At 46.4% G+C, this 26923-nt stretch overlaps 1 protein-coding gene across 1 annotated transcript in view; it reads right to left on the bottom strand.

Annotated features, from left to right (window-relative positions):
- LOC134341791 (potassium channel subfamily K member 1-like) overlaps positions 1 to 26923 on the bottom strand; it is a 34863-nt gene that overhangs the window by 5986 nt on the left and 1954 nt on the right. Inside the window, exon 2 of the mRNA XM_063039718.1 lies at positions 2733 to 3128. Within this exon, the coding sequence (XP_062895788.1) occupies positions 2733 to 3128 (396 nt within the window). The remainder of the gene's footprint in view (positions 1 to 2732; positions 3129 to 26923) is intronic.

Below are 26923 nucleotides of genomic sequence, written 5' to 3'. Positions count from 1 at the left end.
GTCTTGGACTCCCCCACTCCTTTCTGCTTAGTTCTAAGCTAAATGTTCATTTTGCTTCAATATTTTTGTCCAATCTCTTTAGATCAAGACGTAAAAATAGAGAACTAAAGTAAACACAGAGAATGCTGGAGATATCAGTGGGGTTCAGGCAACACCAATCAATGAGGAATGAAATAGTTAACATTTTATCAGAATTGCATGGAACTGAAATGAAAATTCATTTGGATTGATTCAATGTTAATTAACAGAAAAAGGAAGGTAGTGCAAATTGGGGGCATAGTGGACAGCGAGGAATATGATCAAAACTTGCAGAGGAACCTGGACGAGCAGATTGAATTTAATGCAAGCAAGTGTGAGGTGATGACCTTTGGGAGGACAAACCAGGGTAGAATTATACGAGTGGTAGCGAGTGGTAGGGCACTGAGGAGTGCGGTAGAACAGGGGGATCTGGAAATACAGGATCCATAATTCCTTGAAAGTGGTGTCACAGGTATAGCAGGTAAAGTCGCAAAAATAGCTTTTGGCACATTGGCTTTCATAAATCAAAGCACTGAAACAAGGGTTGGGATGTTATGTTGAAATTGTACAAGATGCTGATGAGGTCTAACTTAGAGTATTGTGTGTAGTTCTGGTCTCCTACCTACAGAAAATATATCAATAAGATTGAAAGAATCAAAGAAAATTTACAAGGATATTGACAGGTCCTGAGTTATAGGAAAAGTTTGAATAGATTAGTACTTTATTCCCTGGAGCCTAGGAGAATGGGGGTGGGGCGTGGGAGGGGGCAGTAGGAGGGGCTTTTGGGGTTCTAGCATTTTTAACTGTCACTCATTCTTTGGGGCACGCTTCCGTTTTTGTGGATGTTAGTGAAGAACAAGAATTTTAGGATGTATATTGCATACAGTTCTTTGATATTAAATGGATCTATTGAATCTTATACAAAATTATGAGAGGTATAGATAGGGTAAATGCAAGCAGGCTTTTTCCCCACTATGGTTGGATGAGACTATAACTATATGTCATAGATTAAGGATGAAAGGTGAAACATTTAAGGGGAAGCTGAGTTCAAAGTTCAACCCTGAGGAGGGAACTTATTCACTCAGAAGTTGGTGCGAGTGTAGAACAATCTGCCAGCATAGGTGCTGGCTGCTGGTTCAATTGAAACATTTAAGAGAAACTTGGATAAGTACATGGATGGGAAGATCTATGGTCCAGGTACAGGTTGATGGGGCTTTAGAATATGGGAGGAAACCAGAGTACCTGGTGGAAAACACACGCAGTCACAGGAAGAACGTATAAACTCTTTACAGACAGTAGTGGGTAATGAACCTGGGTCACTGGTACTGTAAAGCATTGTGCTAACCACTTCGCTACAAATATATATGTATACTGCTGCTTATTTAATTAACTTATATATTTTTAATTAATAAAAAGTATTGAAAAAATATAGTGAGGAAGTGTTCATTGTCCATCTGATGGTGAAGGGGAAGAAGCTGTACCTAAATGTTCAGTATGTGTCTTCAGGCTCCTGTACCTCATCCTTGGTGGCAGTAATGAGAAGAGTGCATGTTCTGGGTGATGGGGATCCAATGACAAATGCTGCCTTTTCTGTGGCATCACCTTTTGAAGGCGTCCTTGATGCTGGGGAGGTGAGTGCCTATGATGGAACTTTCTGCAGCTACAAGACCCCACAAAAAACAAATGACCAGTTCAAATCTCTTTTAGGCGTGGTTGGGAAAAATGCAATGGCCAAAAGTTGAAGAAACTTTTATGACCATTCAAGAGGAGAAAACGTGTCTGTATTTAATGTTTCATCTGAAAAATGGAACCTCCAATCAGACTGTGTTCTAATATCTAACAATGTCAGTCAATGACCATCACTGGTTCGCCATCAATAATACCAATGTGTTAAACATTTACCATTACTCCCCAACCTAACATTGTGCAAACAGAAGGCTGTCAATGCCAAGAGATTGGAAGAAAACAGAAGTTATGAGGTAACTTTAACTGGGGGTAATTGGATGAAATTGTGGCAAAAATCAGGGATGGCTCTAAACTGTCATCTGTATTTGTTAGGCAGCTTGTGTTCCGGAGAGACATTATCAATCTCAAAATGCCAATCACTCAATTTAATCATTATGTTTGTTTTTAAAGTTTTACTAGGCTCGCCCAACTCATTGATGAAGACAAAGTACGAAAGTGTTACAATGGAAGTTTAAAGTTGAGCACTTACAACTCTTCCCTGTCAGTGTGAAAGTGAGCTTACACATTTGTTAGTTAATTTTCACGTGAGCTTTCCTGACTATGCACTTGTTTGTCCCACTATCGAGGATTGTACAACATTTTTGATGATTTTTGTGCAACTCAAAATAAACCAAAAGTAGTCTTGTAATCCAAAAGCAGCCGTATAAACTATTAGTGGTTCCATTTAAGAGACTCCTAGATAGGCATGTGGATGAAAGAGGGCTATGTAGGGGGAAAGGGTTAGACTGGTTTTGGAGTGAGTTGGTCAGCACAACATCCTGTGCAAAGTGCCTGTACTGCACTATATGGTTGTAAGTTTTACTAAGTTCGAAGTGCTATGTTCTAAATACCGTGCAGAAGCCAGCACATTGTGTCACTGTGTCTGACTCTCCATCATGCACTCAAGGTCCTAGCATGGGCCTTGAACCCATGGCCTTCCACTTCCATGCACCACATCATTTCCGCTCCCACATTCTGCCCGTACTGACCGGTTATTCCCAGCTTGTACAGCTCGCGCAGTCGCTGGTGCCCAACCTCTCCCGGCACATAGTCGCCCAGGCCGATGGTGCTGAGCGAGATGAAGCAGAAGTAGATGGATTCCAGGAAGCTCCAGTCCTGCTCCAGTTGGGTGAAGATGGCGGCCGGGATGAGGAAGAAGCACAGGAAGAGGACCAGCCCCAACAGGAAGGCGTGAGCGAGGGCGACACTTTGCTTGGGGTAGCCCCAGCGGGTGTGAATGTAGTGGATCGGGCGCCTGGTTACTAGTGCCATGACACGCTGGACCACAGAGGTGAGGAAGAGGAGGGTGAAAGGGATCCCAATAACCGAGTAGATGATGCAGAAAGCCTTGCCGCCATCTGAGAGCGGAACCGTGTGTCCATAACCTGGAAGAGAAAGATGAGAACACTACTGAGACACCAGTATCAACTACAGTTATTCTAACATTGAGAATGTCACAGTGCTGGGGGAAATCCCTGTGCTTCCACATCAAGGTGGAATCTCACTGAAACTTACTGAATGTTGAAAAGCCTAGATACGGTGGACGTGGAAAGGACATTTCCAATAGTGGGGGAGTCGAGGACCAGAAGGCACAGCCTCAGAGTAAGAGAGTCCCTTTAGAACAGAGATGAGGAGGAATTTCGTTAGCCAGAGGAGTGGTGGATCTGGGAAGTTCACTGCCACAGGCAGCTGTAGAGGCCAAGTCACCTGGTGTATTTAAGGCAAAGATTGATAGGTTCTTGATTAGTAAGGAGGTCTAAGGTTATGGGGAGAAGACAGGAGAATGGGGTTGACAAGGATAATAGACCATTATGATGGAATGGTGGAGCAGACTAATTCTACCCCTACTGTACGACATATGGTCTACCAGAGACATCCCACAACATCCTGGATGTCCCAACCAACCACCAGGATTCCCAAGGTCCCCCATCCTATCCCACAGAGCAGGCTGCTGTCTCCAGGGAATTATTTGCTTGTCCTAGTGTACAGCAAAGACACTGAGACAGCGAGCAAACTCTCGTGGTGTTGGGGAGGGGAGCCAGGAACTATGCCTTCCTCCCAGACCTCAGCACATGCCTCCCTCCAACACCAGCCTGAGATGTGCATAAAGAAGACAGTCAAGCAGTGAATCTACACCTAGGGATAAGTAACGTGGGGAGGGTGGGGAGGAGGAAAGGGAAATTGAGGGGATTGCAGTTTGCAAGTAAATGGATTGACATAGGGTGGGGTTGAAGCATCAAGCGAGTTGCATTCTGTCTATTACTGATTTCATGAAGGTTGACCCCTCTGCTGACCTCAGTGGTGTCCCTATTATCCCCTTTTCCTTATCACCAATTTCCACCTCCCTCCTGGATCTACCTACGAAATGAACAAAGAACAATGCAGGACAGTACAGGATTATGGTGTTGTGCTACTCTTTAAGCCATCCCTCCTCCTACATTTTCTTTCATCCATGTGCCTATCTAAGAGTCTCTTAAATTTCCCTAACATATCTGTCTCTGCCACTGCCCCGGCAGTATATTCTACACGTTCACCACTTTCTGTGTATAAAACTTAGCTCTGACATATCCCCTCTATACACCAATCTTTCCAGTCCTGATGAAGGGTCTCAGCCTGAAATGTTGGCTGTTTATTCCCCTCAGTAGACTCTGTCTGATCCTCCAGCACTTTGTGTGTGTTAAACTTTTCCACTGATGGGCTTGCAGTTAAGCAGGTAGTTGTGGTGTCAGGCGGCCTGGGTGAAAGGTATTTCCTGAGTCACGACAGCAGTGCCAATGATCATATCTCACATTCTTTCTCCTCATTGTCTATTGTCAGAGGATGCGTCACCAACCACAGCCCTTTGTGCGTGAGAATTCACCTGTGCTCTCCCAGTACAGGATGTGCCATTTTCCTTTGTTGTAATCGTGTCACTGAGAATAGTCTCTTAGTTTCTGTTGACAGCGTGAGTTAGCTCCTGCCACGCTTCTCAGCCCACCACTCCCTGGTGAATTGCAAACTGTCCTTCAATCAGATTATCCTATCTCTTCAAACTCTACGTTTTAACTGTACAGTATTTTTTCCAGTTGTATCCTGGGAGCTAATTTCACAATGCCACTGAATTGAAAGGTTGCCACAGGGTGGGATTGAACCTGCATATGTACAGTATGTAATGCATGTATGTAAATACATGCATAGGGCAGTACAGTAGCGTCGAGTAGCAGAGCAGATGATGGGCCAAATGGTCTAATTCTGATCCTATATCTTAAGGTCTTATAGTGGTTAGCATAACACTTTTACAGCGGCAAACACCCAGTTTCAATTGTGCTATTGTCTGCATTAAGCCTGTAGGTTCTCCCCGTGACCGCATGGGTTTACTCTGGGTGGTCCAGTTCTACCACCCCATCCCAAAGAGTCACAGCATAGAAACAGGCCCTTTGACCCATCTAGCCCCTGCCAAACCACTTAAATCGCCTACTCCCAGTTAGTAGGTTAACTGGCTACACGGTCGTAATTCGACAACATGGGTTTCCACACCTGTGCATCTGAGCTTGTGTTAAGGAACAGGAATCATAAAGCACTCATTGCTGCCAGTAACAGTAAACTTGGTCAGAATGCAACAGAAAAAGCCACCTCATCTGGTTAATCAGCACCTTTCAGCTGTTGCATGGTAGTGTAATAAAACCATAAGATATAAGAGCAGAAGTAGTCTGCTCTGACATTCAATCCTGGGCTGATCCAATTCTTCCAGTCATCCACACTCCCCTGCCTTCACCCCATACCCTTTGATGCCCTGGCTAATCAATAATCTATCTGTCTCTGCCTTAAATGCACCCAATGACTTGGCCTCCACAGCCATTTGTGGTAACAAATTCCACAGATTTACCACCCTCTGACTAAAGTAATTTCTCCGCATCTCAGTTCCAAAAGGACGTCCTTCAATCCTGAAGCCATACCCTCTTGTCCTGGACTCCCCTACCATGGGAAATATCTTTGCTATATCTAGTCTTTTCAGACCAAATACTGCAAATACCTGGTTGGAGAGGATGTCTCCACTAGTGGGAGAGTCCAGTATCCAAGGGCACATCCTAGAAAAAAGAGATATCCCTTTAAAACTAAGATGAAGAGTAATTTCTTCAGCCAGGTGGAGGTGAATCTGAGGAAACCGTTGCCACAGGGGACTGGGTGTACATTTACGGCAGAGATTAATAGATTGTTAATTGGTAAGGGGTTAGGGGGTTACAGGGAGAAGGCAGGAGAATTGGGTTGAAATAAAATCAGCTATGATTGAATGCTGGAACAGACTTGATGGGCCAAATAGCCTTATTCTGTACATAGAATGAGATAGTACATACAGTAACCCCCCAGGTCGCCAAGTCCCAGGATATTGTACGGGGCCAGTGACCCCGCCTCCAAGATGAGCAAGCTCTGGGGTTGATACCAAAGGTCAAAGCCCAGAAGCTGAGGACCGATGATCAAAACCCCTGGTCAGCATGTCCAGAAATCAGAGCCTAATGTCTGCAGGCTGGAGCCTGGAGGCAGCCTGTCCTGGGGTTGGTGAAGGCCTGTCTGTCTGTGTGAGGGGGCAGGTGAGCGGGAGGGTGAAAAGGGGGCTTGTTTTACTGTTATTGTCTTGTTCCATTGTTGTTGTTGCTGTGTTGTATGCCGAGCATTGTGAGCATGCTATGTTGGCACTGGAATGTGCGGAGATGCTTCGGGGCTGCCCCAACACATCCTTACGTTGTGTTGGTTATCAATGCAAATGAGGCATCTTACTATACGCTTCGATGTAGAAGTGACAGATCTGAATCTGAACCTGCATTGTGCCAGAACAAGATTTAATCCACCACTCAAACACATCACCGGGGTGGCTGTCGGGTTACTGACTGTGGGAGTTTGACTGATTGTGTACAAATTGGCTGCGCCACACCCCGACGTAACAGTTGAGGTGTTTGGCTGACCCTTTGAAGTGAGAAGAGGCATGAGAACCCTCTCGTTTATTTTAGAATTACTTGGCTTGTTTAACTAACAGCCTCAGAGAAAGGTTAGAAATCATTTTGCCTTTAGCCAAGACCAGCAGGTCCTGTTACTGTGTTCAGCTTCAAAGCTGATTGACAGCCTGGTGGGCTGTTGGGACCAGACAGGAACCCATTGCCACCGCACTAGGTCACATTGGGACCAGAGAGGAACCCATTGCCACTGCACTGGATCATATTGGGACCAGACAGGAACCCATTGCCACCGCACTGGGTCACATTGGGACCAGAGAGGAACCCATTGCCACTGCAATGGATCATATTGGGACCAGAGAGGAACCCATTACCACTGCACTGGATCATATTGGGACCAGACAGGAACCCATTGCCACCGCACTGGGTCACATTGGGACCAGAGAGGAACCCATTGCCATTGCAATGGATCATATTGGGACCAGAGAGGAACCCATTACCACTGCACTGGATCATATTGGGACCAGAGAGGAACCCATTGCCACTGCAATGGATCATATTGGGACCAGAGAGGAACCCATTGCCACTGCAATGGATCATATTGGGACCAGAGAGGAACCCATTGCCACCGCAGTGGATCACATTGGGACTTCAAGAGGAACCCATTGCCACCGCAGTGGATCACATTGGGACTAGAGAGGAACATAGAAACATAGAAACATAGAAAATAGGTGCAGGAGTAGGCCATTCGGCCCTTCGAGCCTGCACCACCATTTATTATGATCATGGCTGATCATCCAACTCAGAACCCAGCCTTCCCTCCATACCCCCTGACCCCTGTAGCCACAAGGGCCATATCTAACTCCCTCTTAAACATAGCCAATGAACTGGCCTCAACAGTTTGCTGTGGCAGAGAATTCCACAGATTCACCACTCTCTGTGTGAAGAAGTTTTTCCTAATCTCGGTCCTAAAAGGCTTCCCCTCTATCCTCAAACTGTGACCCCTCGTTCTGGACCTCCCCAACATCGGGAACAATCTTCCCGCATCTAGCCTGTCCAATCCCTTTAGGATCTTATACGTTTCAATCAGATCCCCCCTCAATCTTCTAAATTCCAACGAGTACAAGCCCAGTTCATCCAGTCTTTCTTCATATGAAAGACCTGCCATCCCAGGAATCAATCCGGTGAACCTTCTTTGTACTCCCTCTATGGCAAAGATGTCTTTCCTCAGATTAGGGGACCAAAACTGCACACAATACTCCAGGTGTGGTCTCACCAAGGCCTTGTACAACTGCAGTAGTACCTCCCTGCTCCTGTACTCGAATCCTCTCGCTATAAATGCCAGCATACCGTTCGCCTTTTTCACCGCCTGCTGTACCTGCATGCCCACTTTCAATAACTGGTGTATAATGACACCCAGGTCTCGTCGCACCTCCCCTTTTCCTAATCGGCCACCATTCAGATAATAATCTGTTTTCCTATTTTTGCCACCAAAGTGGATAACTTCACATTTATCCACATTAAATTGCATCTGCCATGAGTTTGCCCACTCACCCAACCAAACCTACTGCCATTGCACTGGATCATGATGGGACTTCGAGAGGAACCCATTCCCACCGCACTGGATCATGTTGGGACCAGACAGGAACCCATTGCCACTGCACTGGATCATGATGGGACTTCGAGAGGAACCCATTCCCACTGCACTGGATCATGATGGGACTTCGAGAGGAACCCATTCCCACTGCACTGGATCACGCTGGGACCAGACAGCAAGCACAAGCAACTCAAGTTCAGAATCAGTCAGGTTTATTGTCACTGACATTGTCCATGAAGTTTGTTGCTTCGTGGCAGCAGTACAGTGCAAGATGTAGAAAATGACTATGGTACAATAGAAAATAATTAACTAGTAAAGAGTTTTGGACACAGCTCAGCACATCTCAGGAATCAGCCTCCCTCTATCGATTCTCTCTATGCTTATTGTCGCCTCAGTAAGGCAGCCAGCATAACCAAAGACCCCACACACCCAGCCATTGTCTCCTCCCCCCGCCCCCCAATCAGGCAGCAAATACAAAATTCTGAAAGCACGTATCACCAGACTTGAGGGCAGCTTCTATCCCACTGTTATCAGACTTTTGAACAGATAAACTGCCTCACAGTCTACCACATTATGATCTCGATTATATCGTTTACCTACATGTTTTCAGTAGCTTTTACAGTTTATTCTGAATTGTTTTTGTTTTAGCTCAATGCATTCTGTAATGGTTCGATCTGCTTGAACCCCCAGTACGAGACAAGACAGGCTTTTCACTATATATGTACATATGACAACAATAAACAAGTACCTATAATTGATCAGCAGAAAGTTGGGGACACAGAATTCAGTCTCCTCTCCGTCTCATCTTCTGTCTGTGCTTCCTGCTGGCTCAGTAAAACAGCCAACATAATCAAAGTCAATCACCCCAGACATTCTTTCCCCTCCCTCCCACCACTGGGAGCAAATACAGTACAAAGGCTGAAAGCACGTACCACCAAGCTCAGTCTATTCCACTGTTATAACAGCTGGTTGTGACAAGCTGTTGACATGTCTGCCCTGTTATGATCTTACACCTTATCGTCTACCAGGCCACACTTTGTAGATGCTGCACTGTATTCTGCGTTCTGTTAATGAATTAGATTGTATTTGATTAACTTGGTTTTATCTGTCCCAAGTAGACTGACAGTGAAATGTGTCATTTGCATGAATGGCCAGCACAGACTGAGGATGTACTGTGGCCGTGTATCTGGTGCAATATTGCATGCCCACAATTTACCTGAACCTGTACAGTTTGGAATGTGAGAGGAACTCGAGACCAGAGTCCTGACGTCTGGGGCAGTTCCATAGTAACTCCAGCTGCTCCCTTGCCTTCCTGTCTTCAGGTGCTCTCTGTGTGCAGTTTGCACGCTCTCCCTGTGGCCACACAAGTTTCTTCCGGTGCTCGTTCCACATCCCAAAATCCACAGATTGTTAAGTTAACCAACTATCCCTCGCGTGCTTTACCATACCAAGCCGTTTTGCATCCAGACAAAATGCTTTCATTTGTTATATTTTTGCTGCCTGGGCAGGGCGAAAAGCATTATCAAGGAGCATCTCACCCTAACCATGGACTTACTCTCCTCCCATCCGGTAGGCGCTACAGGAGCCTCTGCTCCCGCACCAGCAGGCACAGGAAGAGCTTCTTCCCTGAGGCTGTGACCCTGCTGAACCTCACATCACAGCGCTAAGCAGTATTGCATCCGTATTGTACTGTCTCAGTACTTTTATATTTGTGTGCTGTAGCACTTTTTTTATTCGCAGTTATTTTGTAAATAACACTATTCTTTGCATTTCTGGTTAGATGCTAACTGCATTTCATTGACTTTGTATCTGTACTCGGCCCAATGACAATAAAATTGAATCTAATGTAATTTTATGAGTAAGAGAAGCCATTCAGCCCATTAGGGACATTTAAGAGACTCTTGGATAGGCATGTAGATGAAAGAAGGATGGAGGGCTATGTGGCAGGGAAGGGTGAGATTGATCGTGGAGTAGAAGGTGCAGAAGGATCTGTGCTGTGTTGTACTGTTCTGTTCCTTGAAACTTAATTCATTTACGTCCCCATTGGGTCCCTTAGATTCCCCAGCCACCCACCTACACACTGGGGCAGTTAACCTATCAACCTGCATGTCCTTAGAACATGGATGAAAATCCGGGAAAAATGTCACAGAGAACTCGCAAACTCCACGCAGACAGCATCGGTAGCCCAGCAGTATGACCTGCTGACCAATGAACCATCCTTGAAACGGTGTGCATTACAGAGGAGAGCTTGATGAAAATCTGTAATGATTTCTTTGTGAGTGGGTCAGCCATCCACCGGGGGGCTAAGAAGAAAAGACGGGAGACTGGTTTTCAAAACAAGAACCAGCCATGATTGAATAGCGGAACGGAATCAATGAGGTCTTATCAGAGGTTGGGTTAAGTATTGGTGTAGTATTGTTACATGTACCAAGATACAGTGAAAAGGCAGTCCCTGCACGCTGTCCGCACAGGCAGTTCCTGCACGCTGTTCTAATAGATCAATTCATTATCAAATCAATGAGGTTGTAAGGACAACACCTCATAATCCATCTGAGTAGCCTCCAACCTGACGGCACAACATCCAATATTTTCTCCCACCTCCTCTTCTCCTTTCATTTCCCATCTGTCTTCCCTCTTACCCTTTCTCTTCTCCCCACTTGCCCATCACCTCCCTCTGGGGCCCTTCCTTCCCTGTCACACCTGGTCCACTCTCCTCTCCTAGCAGATTCCTTCTTCTTCAGCCTCCTCCACTTATGCCCTCCCAGCTTCTCACTTCATTGCCCCCCCCCCACCCACCTTCACTCTCATCTGGTCTCACCTATCACCTGCCAGCTTGTACTCATTGCCCACACACCTTCCTATTCTGGCTTTCCATCCTCACGAAGCGTCTCGGCCCAAAATGGCAGCTGTTTATTCTTCCCATAGATGGTGACTGAGTTGCTGAGTTTCTTCAGTATTTTGTGTGTGGTGCTCAAATCATTTCACAGCCTAGAGCTGGTATGAGGCAAAACAATCAAGCTTTGCATTACTTTTCACTTACTGCTTCGGGCAATCCCAAGCCTCCAAGCTGTGTTAATGGCAATGTTGTGTCTGGGGAACAAACACCAAGTGGCCTGGGGAGCCTGTGGGATGGGGGTAATGGGGAGGGGTTCAGCAAGCTCAGGTGAGCATTCTCAATACAGGCATTGTTTTTATGGAAAAATATAGAACAAGAGCTAACAGCACCAATAAGGTTGAAGGACTTTCTCCTTATAGGTATGTCTACCAAAAAATGTGATTTGTATTATGGTCCAGTTTTAACCCATATGCTACAAGTGTTTAGAGCAGCAGAAAAATTCCTAAAATTTAAAAGTGCATGGTGCAAATCATCTCCATTATGGAACAATAATCGTTTTCTATCTGGGGGGAAACCATTCACTAACAGAACTTGGGAGGATAAAGGTATTACTACCCTTCAAGATATTAATGGGGCAAGTACTATCCTTAGCTTTCAAGAACCAATATCGCGATATAATATTGATAAACACTCTCTTTTCTTCTATGTTAGAGTAAGATCGACTTGTACAGCCTATGGAGTTCCCTGGGGGTCAGATCTAAAGGACCATCCCATTTTAAGTTAGATACAGAGTGCTCCAAGACGGATAGTGTCATATATCAATGATAAATTAAACTCCGAGAAATATATGCCCACATCAGGAATGAAAGCCTGGGATAGGGACATATCTGAATTGGGACAAGACTTAGACTGGGATGCGATTTAGGATAATGCTGCCAGTGCTTCGAAGAACCCAAATCATCGGTATATACACTAGAAATTTTGTCACAGAGCATACCTAACACCGCGAATTAGACATCAAATGGGACTAGTTCCTGACCCGTATTGCGCATTTTGCCTCCACGGAACCATGGGCTCTTTTATACATGTTGCATCACTGCCTAGTTTGGAAATTGCACTATCTTGGATCGCAAGATCCTGCAGCGGATAGTGAAGTCAGCTGAGAAGATCATCGGGGTCTCTCTTCCTGCCATTACAGACATTTACACCACACGCTGCATCCGCAAAGCAAACAGCATTATGAAGGACCCCATGCACCCCTCATACAAACTCTTCTCCCTCCTGCCATCTGGCAAAAGGCACTGAAGCATTCGGGATCTCACGACCAGACTATGTAACAGTTTCTTCCTCCAAGCCATCAGACTCCTCAATACCCAGAGCCTGGACTGACACCAACCTACTGCCCTCTACTGTGCCTATTGTCTTGTTTATCATTTATTGTAATGCCTGCACTGTTTTGTGCACTTTATGCAGTCCTGGGTAGGTCTGTATAGTGTAGTTTCTGTGTTGTTTTATGTAGTTCAGTGTAGTTCTTTTTTACTGTTTCATGTAGCATCATGGTCCTGAAAAACATTGTTTGGTTTTTACTGTGTACTGTACCAGCAGTTATGGTTGAAATGACAATAAAAAGTGACTTGACTTGTATGGGAATGTCCAGGGGTTTTTGGTTTGTGGGGTTAGGTTATCAGTGCTCTTACAGAACTAACGGGGGTACAATTACCAATGGACCCCGCTGTACATCTTCTAAATGATGACTCCCACCTTTCCTTTACGGAAAAAACACGCGAAGTCTGGCTGACAGGCCTGACTGCAGCTAAGAAGATTGTAGTCCAGCATTGGAAACCTCCCCATGATATTTCAAATACTCACTGGCTTCAGAGCTTTTTGGACATTTCTTACCTGGAACTTTCATCAGCAAGAGTAAATGATGCACGACCAAACACTATCTTAATGTGGATAAATTTGTTACCTAACTTAAAAGATCTTCTGTTAAAATAGGAATGCTTTGTCTGTGTATGCACTACTATTCAGTTGGTTGGTGGAGGGGAGAGGGGGAAGGGATGAGGATGAGGGGTGGAGGGGGGATGGCGATGAAGGTTGGGGGGGTGGCTGGGTTAAACAGTGAAAATGTAAGCAGCAACTGGTTGTATTGAATGTAATTTGTTAGTGTTACAATAAAATTTAGTGATAAAAAAGAGGCATTGTTTTTAATTGGGTTGGTTAATCAAATGAAAATACTGGCTTAGCTAAGCAAAAGTGAGAAGGGCAAGGTCACCCCCATAGCATCCTGTACCCCACTGATCACGTGGCCTCTCACAGCAGTGTTATCAAATACAACCTGCCGGGGGGAAGGCAAAGCTGTCAGCGGCTGACATCTCCCAGTGGCAGGGGAGCCATGCTGGGATGGAGGAAGATCAGAAATGGAAAGGAAGAATCCACATTAGTGTCCGGAGTAAGGATTACAGCTTCAGAGAGGGGAGACACTGCTGGGCCAGGAGTGGAGGGGAGGAGAGGTCAATGTCACCACTTTCTTGTAAGTTAGGGCATCGGCAGCAGAGTTGTGTGAGTGTCTGTGCACACTTGAGAGAGAGATGGGGGGAGAGAGGGGAGGGGAAGAGAGGGGAGGGGGAGAGGGAGGGGGAGAGGGGAGGGGAGGGGGAGAGGGGGAGAGAGGGGAGGGGGAGAGAGGGGAGGGGAGAGAGGGGAGGGGGAGAGGGAGGAGGGGGAGAGGGAGGAGGAGAGGGGGAGGGGGAGAGAGGGGGAGGGGAGAGGGGGGAGGGGAAGAGAGGGGAGGGGGAGAGAGAGGGAGGGGGAAGAGAGAGGGGGAGGGGGAGAGAGGGGGAGGGGGAGAGAGGGGGAGGGGGAGAGAGGGGGAGGGGGGAGAGAGGGGGAGGGGGAGAGGGGGAGGGGAGAGGGGGGAGGGGGAGAGAGGGGGAGGGGGAGAGAGGGGGAGGGGGAGAGAGGGGGAGGGGGAGAGAGGGGGAGGGGGAGAGAGGGGGAGGGGGAGAGAGGGGGAGGGGGAGAGAGGGAGAGAGAGAGAGAGAGAGAACATGTGCACAAACATTGAATGCATGTATTGAATGTGTACACGTGTATGTGTGTGTGTATCTGAGCGTGCACACCTGTGTTTGTGTATGTGTGCGCTCACATTTATGTGTGCTGGTGTTTACTGGAGGTAACAGGTCATGGACCTGCCAGGGTGAGACTGGACATGGGGATGAGGGGTGAGCCATCTGGGGGTAGGATGGAGCTTCTCACTGACCGGGTGGTTCAGTGAACATCTCTCAGTAGAGACACTGCTCTCCACTTAGGGTCAAATGAAACTGCAGAGCCACACAACTCCAGAAACACTCTGTTTCCAGGGCAACCATCACTGCCAGCCTCCAGCTTTCCAGAAAGGCAGTGAAGAGTGAAGCAGAGACTAGAGATTGTACAGTCGCAGGAAATCCAGAGCAACCCACACAAAATGCTGGAGGAACTCAGCAGGTCAGGCAGCATCTATGGAGAGAAAAAACAGTCAGCAGATTGGACCAAGACCCTTCATCAGGACCGGAAAGGGAAAGGGCGGAAGCAGCCAGAATAGGAAGTTGTGGGGAGGGAGAGGAGTATGTCTGGCAGGTGATAGGTGAGGGGAATGGTGGGTGAGCAGGGGAGAGGGGGATAATGAAGCAAGAAGCTGGGAGGTGATGGGTTTAGCACATTTACATTTAGCAAATGACTTTGGCTCCCAGTCTTCATATCTGAATACGTATTGTGGATTTAGTTTGGAGTGCAGCTTCTGAACAATAGGTTCCTAAAAGCCGTGAGTATCACACTAGGCAATGCTGATTAAAATTCATTGGATGTCTGCGGTGTGGGTGTGAATCGGAAGGTGTGAAGTTTGTGTGTAGTTTCAAAGAAAGCATTGTCCATACTAATGCATTTGTCCTTTAATATTCAGCACATAAAATATCGAGCCCCACGTTGGGCAAAACAGACCTTTCGATGGGAAGCATCTCTGTATGATGCCTGCTGTACCTTGTTTTGTCAAATAAAGAAACTGCTTTGTCTCTACCAGTAACTTTCTCCAGTGGCTTCTCTCATGCAACAACAGAGGCAAAGGTCAAAAGAAGAAGGAATCTGATTGGACAGGGCAGTGGACCAAGGAAGAAAAAGAACTATGGAAACAAGGAAAGGTGTTATAATGGTGGGGGGGGGGAGGTGAGAGAGCCATCTGAATGGGGGAGAACAAAAAGGATAGGGAAACAGAGGGAAGTAAGAGAAATCAATGTTCATACCATAAAGTTGGAGACTACCCAAATGCAGTGCAAGGTTCTTCTTCTGCAACCTGTATGTGAATGTGAAGCAGAGCCCACGTTGCATTACCTTCCATGGTAAACCCACACACTGCAGAGAGCCAATGTTAAATAAAGGAACATAGAATGAATGTGAGCAGACTCCGGATGGATGGGCCTGGTTCTGAAAGAATGCCGGAGACGAGGCTGTGTTTCTGGGATCAGGGAATGAATCCATAACTTTCTGACCTGCCACAGAGGGTTACAACCCCTCCCAATATTTCACTCAACTATCATCATTTGCCCAGCACAACAGCATAGCGGTCAGCCCAACACTTTCCAGTGCCTGTGGCCAGGGTTCAATTCCCACTACTCTCCGTAAGGAGTTTGTATGTTCTCCCCGTGACCACATGGGCTTCCTCTGGGAGCTCCAGTTCCTCCCACATTCTAAAGACATATAGGTAAGGGGTAGTAAGTTGTGGGCTTGCTATGTTGGCACTGGAAGTGTGAGGACATTTGTGGGCTGCCCCCAGCACATCCTTGGACTGTATTGCTTGTTGATGCATTTCACTGTATGTTTCGATGCACAATGTGACAAATAAATCTTTTATTTATCTTTTCAATACGTTTTCTCAAAATTGACTACAGATCTTGATTTACTGGTTAAAAGGCTAGTGATTAAAAATTTCCAGCTCCTCAGCATACCAATGTTTTGACCGCAGTGAGTGGAGTTCCCAGAGAAGGGAAGAACCTCACACCCTCAGGTCATCCTAAAGCACCTTCCGGGCCAGAATCCTTCCTGACAACTGCACGCTGGTTTATACATATGTAATGCCCTGGCTAACATTTCTACTGCTATGCTGTGGGGCATTTCATTTCAGTAGGTAGTTTTCTGTAAAAGCAGTGTGTCCTGCTGGTAGAATGTTTTGGTTTCAGCCAAAGGTAAGGAGCCATTTTGTTCAACTTAGGAATGTTGTGTCAACCAATCAGGATGGTGGGATTGGGAGAAGATTCTAGGGAGAGCTGGGCAGAGACAGATTTGTGACAGACAGTGGTGTGGCCTTTTGGCGGGAGATGAGGTGAAGAGAAGACACCCGTAGGATTCAAACCGATGGGAAGACACTTTTGCAAGCAGTGCTTTGCAAGACGAAGGAGTCCAAGATGGGAAGTTCTACTGTTGATTGGTGATGAAAATTCAGCGCTGTGAGTAACGGTCATGCCGAGCTTTTGGAAGAGATGAGCTCCAACAGTCAAGTGCACATTTATAATGATCTAACTGTAATGAGTCCTTTTATTTTTTTCCTTTCTTTCTCTTAATAACTGTTTGATAAAGCTGAAAATGGTAAATATATTTCCTTTATAACTTTATGCTGGTGTATGATTTGTCACCTCTTGGTGACCAGTAATTGTGTACGGACAGTACTTACACAGCATTCGCTCAAATTAAGGTTCCGTTAATTGGAACATCCCCACTTTCCTGACTGGTTGAACCCAAAATCATACCAATCCTAGACATATACTATTATAAAGGTGGCCTTCTCACTGCTGAGGCACGTGGCTGTTAGCAGAGGTAGCTACCGAGCCAAGTTTGTGAACAAGCCCGGTGAGGGCGTTACATGTTTTTCAGTTTGTACACAGATATCCCAGCCACCTGTCTCTTCTGTGGGCTGGTAGAGATTGTGTACCACAGGTACATGGAGTGTGTGAGGCCACAGATCCGATTTACATATTGGACGGGCAGAGCTACTCTCACCTTCTGTGGGCTGGTAGAGTCAGTGTACCACAGGTATACGGAGTGTGTGAGGCCGCAGATCCGATTTATATATTGGACGGGCAGAGCTACTCTCACCTTTGGTGGGCTGGTAGAGTCGGTGTACCACAGGTATACGGAGTGCGTGAGGCTACAGATCCGATTTACATATTGGACGGGAAGAGCTCTGCTCACCTTCTGGCTGTATTTTAGCCGCATCCTCTTCATCTTTGGTCATCCAGTGGTGGGGGGGGGGCCGGGATTGTGAGGGGCAGGGAGGGAGATGGATGTCCTAGGGCTGGTTAAGATAACTACCTGTGAGTTCTGGAGTTGGGGAGCAGAGGTTCCCACACAGTGGGGCTGATTGCCTGGCAATGTTCGGGGGAATATCTGTACCTGGGTAGCTGCGGAAAAAGAGCACGCAGCGGTACACCTTATATAGAGGTATTTCAGGACCGTTGGGCACCATGAGGGATAAGTACCATCCTCGATGAGGATGAGAATGTATTAGTTTAGTCTGAGTTAGTCATGATTTGTCTGGGTTTTGTTTGTAATGTGATTGTACAATAGCAGTGGTTTGAATTTATAATAAATGTATTTTAGTTGTAAAAAAAAAGGAAGTGACAGAGGCCGAGTGCGCCCGGCAAGCTCCCAGTGCACTGGTCTGCTTTATTTCAGGATATAACACCAACAATAACCTATTTCTGAGCACTTTTTCAAACAAATGATGTAGTTCTAAATGCTTCACAATGGGATAAAGTACAGACATGAAAATAAAAGACAAAATGACGTTGATTAAAAGCAAGGTTAAATAAATAGGTTTTAAGCTGCTGTTTAAAAGTGGCAACCGAGTCTTCGTCCCTTATAGTTTTCGGTATTGAATTCCAGAGTTTGGGAACATAGTTCTTTTTTAAAAAAAGGGACCTGCTCATGATCTTTTGTGGAAGACTATTTAAATTGGAAAGACTGGTAGAAAAAGATCTGAGAGCTCGAGCAATATTATAAAATGAAAGCAGTTCTGTGATGTATCCTGGTTCTCGGTCCCAGACCATTGAGGACAAGTAAGAGAACTTTAAAATCAATTCTACAAGATACAGGAAGCCAATGCACAGTAGCTAGGACAGGAGTGATATGCTCTCTCATCCTCGTTTTAGTTAAGACTCCAGCAGCAGTGTTCTGAATGAGTTGAAGTTTGTCTATGGATTGCTTTGGAAGGCCAGTAAAAAGTACATTGCAGTAATCTAGTCTATTTGATATAAAGCAAAACACACAAAACACTGGAGGAACTCAGCAGGTCAGGCAGCATCTATGGAAATGAACAGACAGTCGGCATTTCAGACAAGACCCTTCTCCAGGACTGAGTGGAAGGGGGAAAGATACTAGAATAAAAAGGTGGGGGAGGGGAAGAAGGTTAGGTGGAAGGTGATAGGTGAAGCCAGGTGAGCGGGAAAGGTCAAGGGCTGGAGAAGAAAGAATCTGACAGGAGAGGAGAGTGGACGATGGGAGAAAGGGAAGAAGGAGGGGACCCAGGAGGAGGCGATAGGCAGGTGAGAAGGGGTAAAAGGTTAGAATGGGAAATAGGGGGTGGAATTTGTTTACTGGAAGCAGAAATCGATATTCATGCCATCAGGTTGGAGGTAGAACAGTTTATGAAAGATGTCGGTTGACAGTCTGTCTCCAGAGACGGTGACAGAGAGATCAAGAAAGGGGAGGGAAGTGTTCAAGATAAACCAAATTAGTTTGAGTGAAGGGTGGAAGTTAAAAGCAAACTTGATAAAATTGATGAGCTGAGCATGGGTGCATGAAACAGCACCAATGCAGTCGTCAATGCAGTGGAGGAAGAGTTGAGGAGAATTTCTGGGCAAGCTTGGAACATAGACTCTTCCATGTAGCCAATGGAAAGGCTGGCAGAGCTGCTGCCCATGGCTCCCCTCGAGTCTGGAGAAAGTGGGAAGAGCTGAAGGAAAAATTGTTCAGGGTGAGGACCAATTCTGCCAGACGGAGAAGGGTAGTGATAGAGGGGAGTTGGTTGCCTCTTTTGTCAAGAAAGAAGTGGACAGCTTTGAGGACTTCTTGAAGGGGGACAGAAGTGCAGTGGGACTGAACATCCATGGTGAAGATGAGGTGGTCTGGGCCAGGGAATCGGAAGTTACTGAGGCGATCGAGGGCACGAGAAGTTCAATGGATGTACAGGCCGATTAAGATAGCTGCTTCACAACATTTAGTCAGCTCGGTGCTCGACTCTCTTTGCGGACTTCACTTCAGAAACACTATTTGCTTGCGGTTACTGTTTGCATGATTTTTTTCATGGGTTGTTCTATTATTTTATTTTCTTACAGGCATGGTGTGTTTTTTTATTCTCTGTACATTGGGTGTTGGGCAGTTTTTTCTTATATGGGGTTTGTTTTTAGGTTGCTTTGTTGTGTGGCTGCCTGTTAGGAGAGGAATCTCAAAGGTGTATGATGTATACATACTTTGATAATAAATGTACTTTGAATGTTGAGAAGAGACTGAACCAAGGAGGAGAGAATAGAATTGAGATACGAGGACACGAGTTCGGTGGGGCAGGAGCAGCAGCAGGCAAAGTCAACAGGCCTACCCGGGCAGACTGGTTTGCGACCATTCGACATAAAGGTGTAATTTCAGGTGTTCATACCTCCAGCTCCCCAGTGACCACTCAGAAATCAACCACCTGGATCCCTGCTCTCCATTACTGATGCTCTTCCCCCTCACTGAATTGCGGCCTAGTTTGGCCCCCCTGTGTCCGATCCCATCGGTGCCTGGGCACAGAGGGAGTGAGGCTTTTCAGTCTACGTTCTCGTACTGACGTCTACTCTGCTTGCACACAAAGATAGTAGGTAAAAATTCTGAAAGAGGGTGGAGTCCCAGTCAGGAACTCTCTCCCCACCCAACAACTGAACTGATTAGTCACCTTCATTTGCTACGTGGAATTGTTTATTTTTAAACACATCAATAGCCTGAAAGGAAAAGAAACTTGCTGCTCCCAGCTCAAACACAGAACAGTACAGCGCAGAACGTCCTTCAGCCCATGATGTTGTTCTGACTTTTTAACCTACTCCTGATCAACCTTCCCCTCCCACATGGGCAACCATTTTTCATTCATCCATGTGCCCATCTACAAATCTCTTCAAGCCCCCTAATGTGTCTGCCTCTATCAGCACCCTGGCTACCAGATGTCTGGGCAGTCCATGAAAACCACCTCACTATCATGCCCTCTCTTTGAACTACTTCATTCTTTCTCATTGTATATGATATACTTCTCATCGTAACTTTTAGTAACGTTTACGTATTGCACTGTACCGCTGCTGCAAAACACCAAACCTCACGACGTATATCAAAGTTGCTGGTGAACGCAGCAGGCCAGGCAGCATCTCTAGGAAGAGGTACAGTCGACGTTTCGGGCCGAGACCCTTCGTCAGGACTAACTGAAGGAAGAGCTAGTAAGAGATTTGAAAGTGGGAGGGGGAGGGAGAGATCCAAAACGATAGGAGAAGACAGGAGGGGGAGGGATGGAGCCAAGAGCTGGACAGGTGATTTGAATGACGTTCATAGACTTCAGCATTCAACACAATCATTCCTCAAAAACTGATTGGAAAGCTGAGCCTACTGGGCCTGAACACCTCCCTCTGCAACTGGATCTTAGACTTCCTGACTGGGAGACCTCAGTCAGTCTGGATCGGGAGCAGCATCTCCAACACCATCACACTGAGCACGGGGCTGACCCATGACTTTGCTGCGACACACAGCTCGAATTACATCATCAAGTTCGCCGATGACATGACTGTGGTGGGTCTCATCAGCAAGAACGATGAATCAGCATACAGAGAGGAGGTGCAGCAGCTAACAGACCAGTGCACAGCCAACAACCTGTCTCTAAATGTGAACAAAAGAGATGGTTGTTGACTTCAGGAGAGTATGGAGTGACCACTCTCCACTGAACATCAACGACTCCTCCGTAAAGATCGTTAAGAGCACCAAATTTCTTGGTGTTCACCTGGTGGAGAATCTCACCTGGTCCCTCAACACCAGCTCCATAGCAAAGAAAGCCCAGCAGCGTTTCTACTTTCTGTGAAGGAAAGTCCATCTCCCACCTCCCCATCCTCACCACATTCTACTGAGGTTGTATTGAGAGCATCCTGAGCAGCTGCATCACTGCCCGGTTCGGAAATTGCACCGTCTCGGATCGCAAGACCCTGCAGCGGATAGTGGATAGCCTGGACTGACATCAACCTACTGCCCTCTACTGTGCCTATTGTCTTGTTTATTATTTATTGTAATGCCTGAACTGTTTTGTGCACTTTATGTAGTCCTGGGTAGGTCTGTAGTCTAGCGTAGTTTTTGTGTTGTTTTACATAGTTCAGTGTAGTTTTTGTATTGTTTCATGTAGCACCATGGTCCGGAAAAACATTGTCTCGTTTTTACTGTGTACTGTACCAGCAGTTATGGTCGAAATGACCATAAAAAGTGACTTGACTCTGACACAAGTATATGAAATGAATTTGTACATGGTGACACACGCAAATATACATTTCATGCATAGAGCGGGCAGCGTAGTTTGCAGGCTGCGGAGTGAGCCGGGAGCAGAGTGAAGACCTAAGGGCTTCGGCTCAACGGGCTTAGGCGGAAGCGGGCGAGGCGAGGAAGGTTTGGTATTCATTTTCTGTTGTTATTTGAGGAGAGGGGCATTATGAGTGTGAGGGCAGTTTGCTGTTCTCGGTGTCGGATGTGGGAGGCCCTGGAGTCTCCAAGCCTCCCGGACGTCTACATCTGCGCCAAGTGCATCGAGATGCAGCTCCTAAGGGACCGCGTTACGGAACTGGAGCTGCAGCTCGATGACCTTCGTCTGGTCAGGGAGAGTGAGGAGTTGATAGAGGGGAGTTACAGGCAGGTGGTCACGCCGGGGCCACGGGAGGCAGACAAGTGGGTCACGGTTAGGAGGGAGAAGGGGAAGAGTCAGGTAATAGAGAGTACCCCGGTGGCTGTGCCCCTTAACAATAGGTACTCCTGTTTGAGTACTGTTGGGGGGGGACAGCTTACCCGGGGGAAGCGACAGTGGCCGTGCCTCCGGCACAGAGTCTGGCCCTGTAGCTCAGAAGGGTAGGGCAAGCAAGAGGAGGGCAGTTGTGATAGGGGACTCGATAGTAAGGGGGTCAGATAGGCGATTCTGTGGACGCAGTCCAGAGACCCGGATGGTAGTTTGCCTCCCTGGTGCCAGGGTCCGGGATATTTCTGATCGTGTCCAAGATATCCCGAAGTGGGAGGGTGAGGAGCCAGAGGTCGTGGTACATATAGGTACCAATGACATAGGTAGGAAAAGGGATGAGGTCCTGAAAGGGGAATATAGGGAGCTAGGAAGGGAGTTGAGAAAAAGGACCGCAAAGGTAGTAATCTCGGGATTACTGCCTGTGCCACGCGACAGTGAGAGTAGGAATGCGATGAGGTGGAGGATAAATGCGTGGCTGAGGGATTGGAGCAGGGGGCAGGGATTCAAGTTTTTGGATCATTGGGACCTCTTTTGGCGCAGGCGTGACCTGTACAAAAAGGACGGGTTACACTTGAATCCTCGGGGGACCAATATCCTGGCAGGGAGATTAGCGGGGGCTACTGAGGTGACTTTAGACTAGAATGGTTGGGGGGTGGGAATCAAATTAAAGAGACTAGGCGTGAGGAGGTTAGTTCACAACAGAGGGATGCGAACCAGTGCAGAGAGACAGAGGGGTGTAAAGTGAGGGTAGAAGCAAAAAGTACTAAGGAGAAAAGTAAAAGTGGCAGGCTGACAAATCCAGGGCAAGCATTAAAAAGGGCCACTTTTCAACATAATTGTATAAGGGCTAAGAGAGTTGTAAAAGAGCACCTGAAGGCTTTATGTGTCAATGCAAGGAGCATTCGTAATAAGGTGGATGAATTGAAAGTGCAGATTGTTATTAATGATTATGATATAGTTGGGATCACAGAGACATGGCTCCAGGGTGACCAGGGATGGGAGCTCAACGTTCAGGGATATTCAATATTCAGGAGGGACAGACATGAAGGAAGGGGAGGTGGGGTGGCGTTGCTGGTTAAAGAAGAGATTAACACAATAGAAAGGAAGGACATAAGCCGGGAAGATGTGGAATCGATATGGGTAGAGCTGCGTAACACTAAGGGGCAGAAGACGCTGGTGGGAGTTGTGTACAGGCCACCTAACAGTAGTAGTGAGGTCGGAGATGGTATTAAACAGGAAATTAGAAATGTGTGCAATAAAGGAACAGCAGTTATAATGGGTGACTTCAATCTACATGTAGATTGGGTGAACCAAATTGGTAAAGGTGCTGAGGAAGAGGATTTCTTGGAATGTATGCGGGATGGTTTTTTGAACCAACATGTCCAGGAACCAACTAGAGAGCAGGCTATTCTGGAATGGGTTTTGAGCAATGAGGAAGGGTTAATTAGCAATCTTGTCGTGAGAGGCCTCTTGGGTAAGAGTGACCATAATATGGTGGAATTCTTCATTAAGATGGAGAGTGACATAGTTAATTCAGAAACAAAGGTTCTGAACTTAAAGAGGGGTAACTTTGAAGGTATGAGATGTGAATTAGCTAAGATAGACTGGCAAATGACACTTAAAGGATTGACGGTGGATATGCAATGGCAAGCATTTAAAGGTTGTATGGATGAACTACAACAATTGTTCATCCCAGTTTGGCAAAAGAATAAATCAAGGAAGGTAGTGCACCCGTGGCTGATAAGAGAAATTAGGGATAGTATCAATTCCAAAGAAGAAGCATACAAATTAGCCAGAGAAAGTGGCTCACCTGAGAACTGGGAGAAATTCAGAGTTCAGCAGAGGAGGACAAAGGGCTTAATTAGGAAGGGGAAAAAAGATTATGAGAGAAAACTGGCAGGGAACATAAAAATGGACTGTAAAAGCTTTTATAGATATGTAAAAAGGAAAAGACTGGTAAAGACAAATGTAGGTCCCTTGCAGACAGAAACAGGTGAATTGATTATGGGGAGCAAGGACATGGCAGACCAATTGAATAATTACTTTGGTTCTGTCTTCACTAAGGAGGACATAAATAATCTTCCAGAAATAGTAGGGGACAGAGGGTCCAGTGAGATGGAGGAACTGAGCGAAATACATGTTAGTAGGGAAGTGGTGTTAGGTAAATTGAAGGGATTGAAGGCAGATAAATCCCCAGGGCCAGATGGTCTGCATCCTAGAGTGCTTAAGGAAGTAGCCCAAGAAATAGTGGATGCATTAGTGATAATTTTTCAAAACTCGTTAGATTCTGGACTAGTTCCTGAGAATTGGAGGGTGGCTAATGTAACTCCACTTTTTAAAAAAGGAGGGAGAGAGAAACCGGGGAATTATAGACCGGTTAGCCTAACGTCGGTGGTGGGGAAACTGCTGGAGTCAGTTATCAAGGATGTGATAACAGCACATTTGGAAAGCGGTGAAATGATCGGACAAAGTCAGCATGGATTTGTGAAAGGAAAATCATGTCTGACGAATCTCATAGAATTTTTTGAGGATGTAACTAGTAGAGTGGATAGGGGAGAACCAGTGGATGTGGTATATTTGGATTTTCAAAAGGCTTTTGACAAGGTCCCACACAGGAGATTAGTGTGCAAACTTAAAGCACACGGTATTGGGGGTAAGGTATTGGTGTGGGTGGAGAATTGGTTAGCAGACAGGAAGCAAAGAGTGGGAATAAACGGGACCTTTTCAGAATGGCAGGCGGTGACTAGTGGGGTACCGCAAGGCTCAGTGCTGGGACCCCAGTTGTTTACAATATATATTAATGACTTGGATGAGGGAATTAAATGCAACATCTCCAAGTTTGCGGATGACACGAAGCTGGGTGGCAGTGTTAGCAGTGAGGAGGATGCTAAGAGGATGCAGAGTGACTTGGATAGGTTGGGTGAGTGGGCAAATTCATGGCAGATGCAATTTAATGTGGATAAATGTGAAGTTATCCACTTTGGTGGCAAAAATAGGAAAACAGATTATTATCTGAATGGTGGCCGATTAGGAAAAGGGGAGGTACAACGAGACCTGGGTGTCAATATACACCAGTCATTGAAAGTGGGCATGCAGGTACAACAGGCGGTGAAAAAGGCGAATGGTATGCTGGCATTTATAGCGAGAGGATTCGAGTACAGGAGCAGGGAGGTACTACTGCAGTTGTACAAGGCCTTGGTGAGACCACACCTGGAGTATTGTGTGCAGTTCTGGTCCCCTAATCTGAGGAAAGACATCTTTGCCATAGAGGGAGTACAAAGAAGGTTCACCAGATTGATTCCTGGGATGGCAGGACTTTCATATGAAGAAAGACTGGATGAACTGGACTTGTACTCGTTGGAATTTAGAAGATTGAGGGGGGATCTGATTGAAACATACAAGATCCTAAAGGGATTGGACAGGCTAGATGCAGGAAGATTGTTCCTGATGTTGGGGAAGTCCAGAACGAGGGGCCACAGTTTGAGGATAGAGGGGAAGCCTGTTAGGACCGAGATTAGGAAAAACTTCTTCACACAGAGAGTGGTGAATCTGTGGAATTCTCTGCCACAGGAAACTGTTGAGGCCAGTTCATCGGCTATATTTAAGAGGGAGTTAGATATGGCCCTTGTGGCTACGGGGGTCAGGGGGTATGGAGGGAAGGCTGGGGCGGGGTTCTGAGTTGGAGGATCGGCCATGATCATAATAAATGGCGGTGCAGGCTCGAAGGGCCGAATGGCCTACTCCTGCACCTATTTTCTATGTTTCTATATATTCTGTCATTTATATTCAGTCCTACTCAAATAAGCAACAGTATAGAACCCAGCCATTTGACTCTGAGTGCCCACTGGCTCTGTGTTGGAGCAATCCTGCAAAATTGTTCCCTTCTCGACACTCCCGGTCAGTGTGTTCCCACCACTGCACTGACTCTGATCCCGCTTTCACTCTCCATCCCCAAGTCCTCAATGGGGGACTGTTTAGCTTATCATCTACACATCTCAAGTCCCTCTATCAGACACCCTCACAACCTCCCCTGTCATGAGAAAAACAACCCCACCTTCTCCTGTCTCCCCGCCAGACTAGATTCCCTCAAACCTGGAATGATTCCAGTGAATCTCTCAGGCACCCCCTCCAAAGTCTCCACATCTTCCCCACAGTGTGGTGCCCAAAATTGGACATAGTGCTCTGGGCCTGACCAGTGTTTTTTTAAAAAAAGAGTCAACATAGTTTCCTTGCTGTGCGTTTTCATCAGCCTGTGCTGCCGACTTAGAGGAATTATCCACAAATAGCCCCGTATGAACATGCGGGGAAGGGAGTGATATGGACCATGTGTTTCGGATGGCATCACGTTGGGTATTGACAGCGTTGGTAAGGGGTCTGTTTCAGTGCTGTACTGTTCCACCTCCATCATACCCTCATGGTACCTGCACCTCACCAGACTTAAACAAAGGACAACAAACTCAAGTTGACTGCGGTATGTCCCCAAATCCCTCATACAATTCCACCGTCTGGTTTACTTTGCAACACACACAAAATGCTGGAGCATTCTGAGCAGGTCAGACGCATATGAAAAGTCAACTATTCAGGCCGAAACCAAGAGTCAGGACTAGAAAGGAAGGGTCAAGAAACCAGGATAAAAAGGGGGGACGAAGGAAGGACAACAAGCTAGAATATTATAGGTGAATTTTAATTCCTATCCCCATTCCTGAGGGGGAGGGAGGGGAGGGACTGGGGGTGACGGTGGGTTTGTGTGGAGGAGGGTGATGATGGACGGGGGTGGAGAGGAGGAGGTG

Source organism: Mobula hypostoma, chromosome 2 (assembly GCF_963921235.1).
Source record: "Mobula hypostoma chromosome 2, sMobHyp1.1, whole genome shotgun sequence".
Classification (NCBI taxonomy): Eukaryota; Metazoa; Chordata; class Chondrichthyes; order Myliobatiformes; family Myliobatidae; genus Mobula; species Mobula hypostoma.
This window is presented reverse-complemented; position numbering and strand designations above follow the sequence as displayed.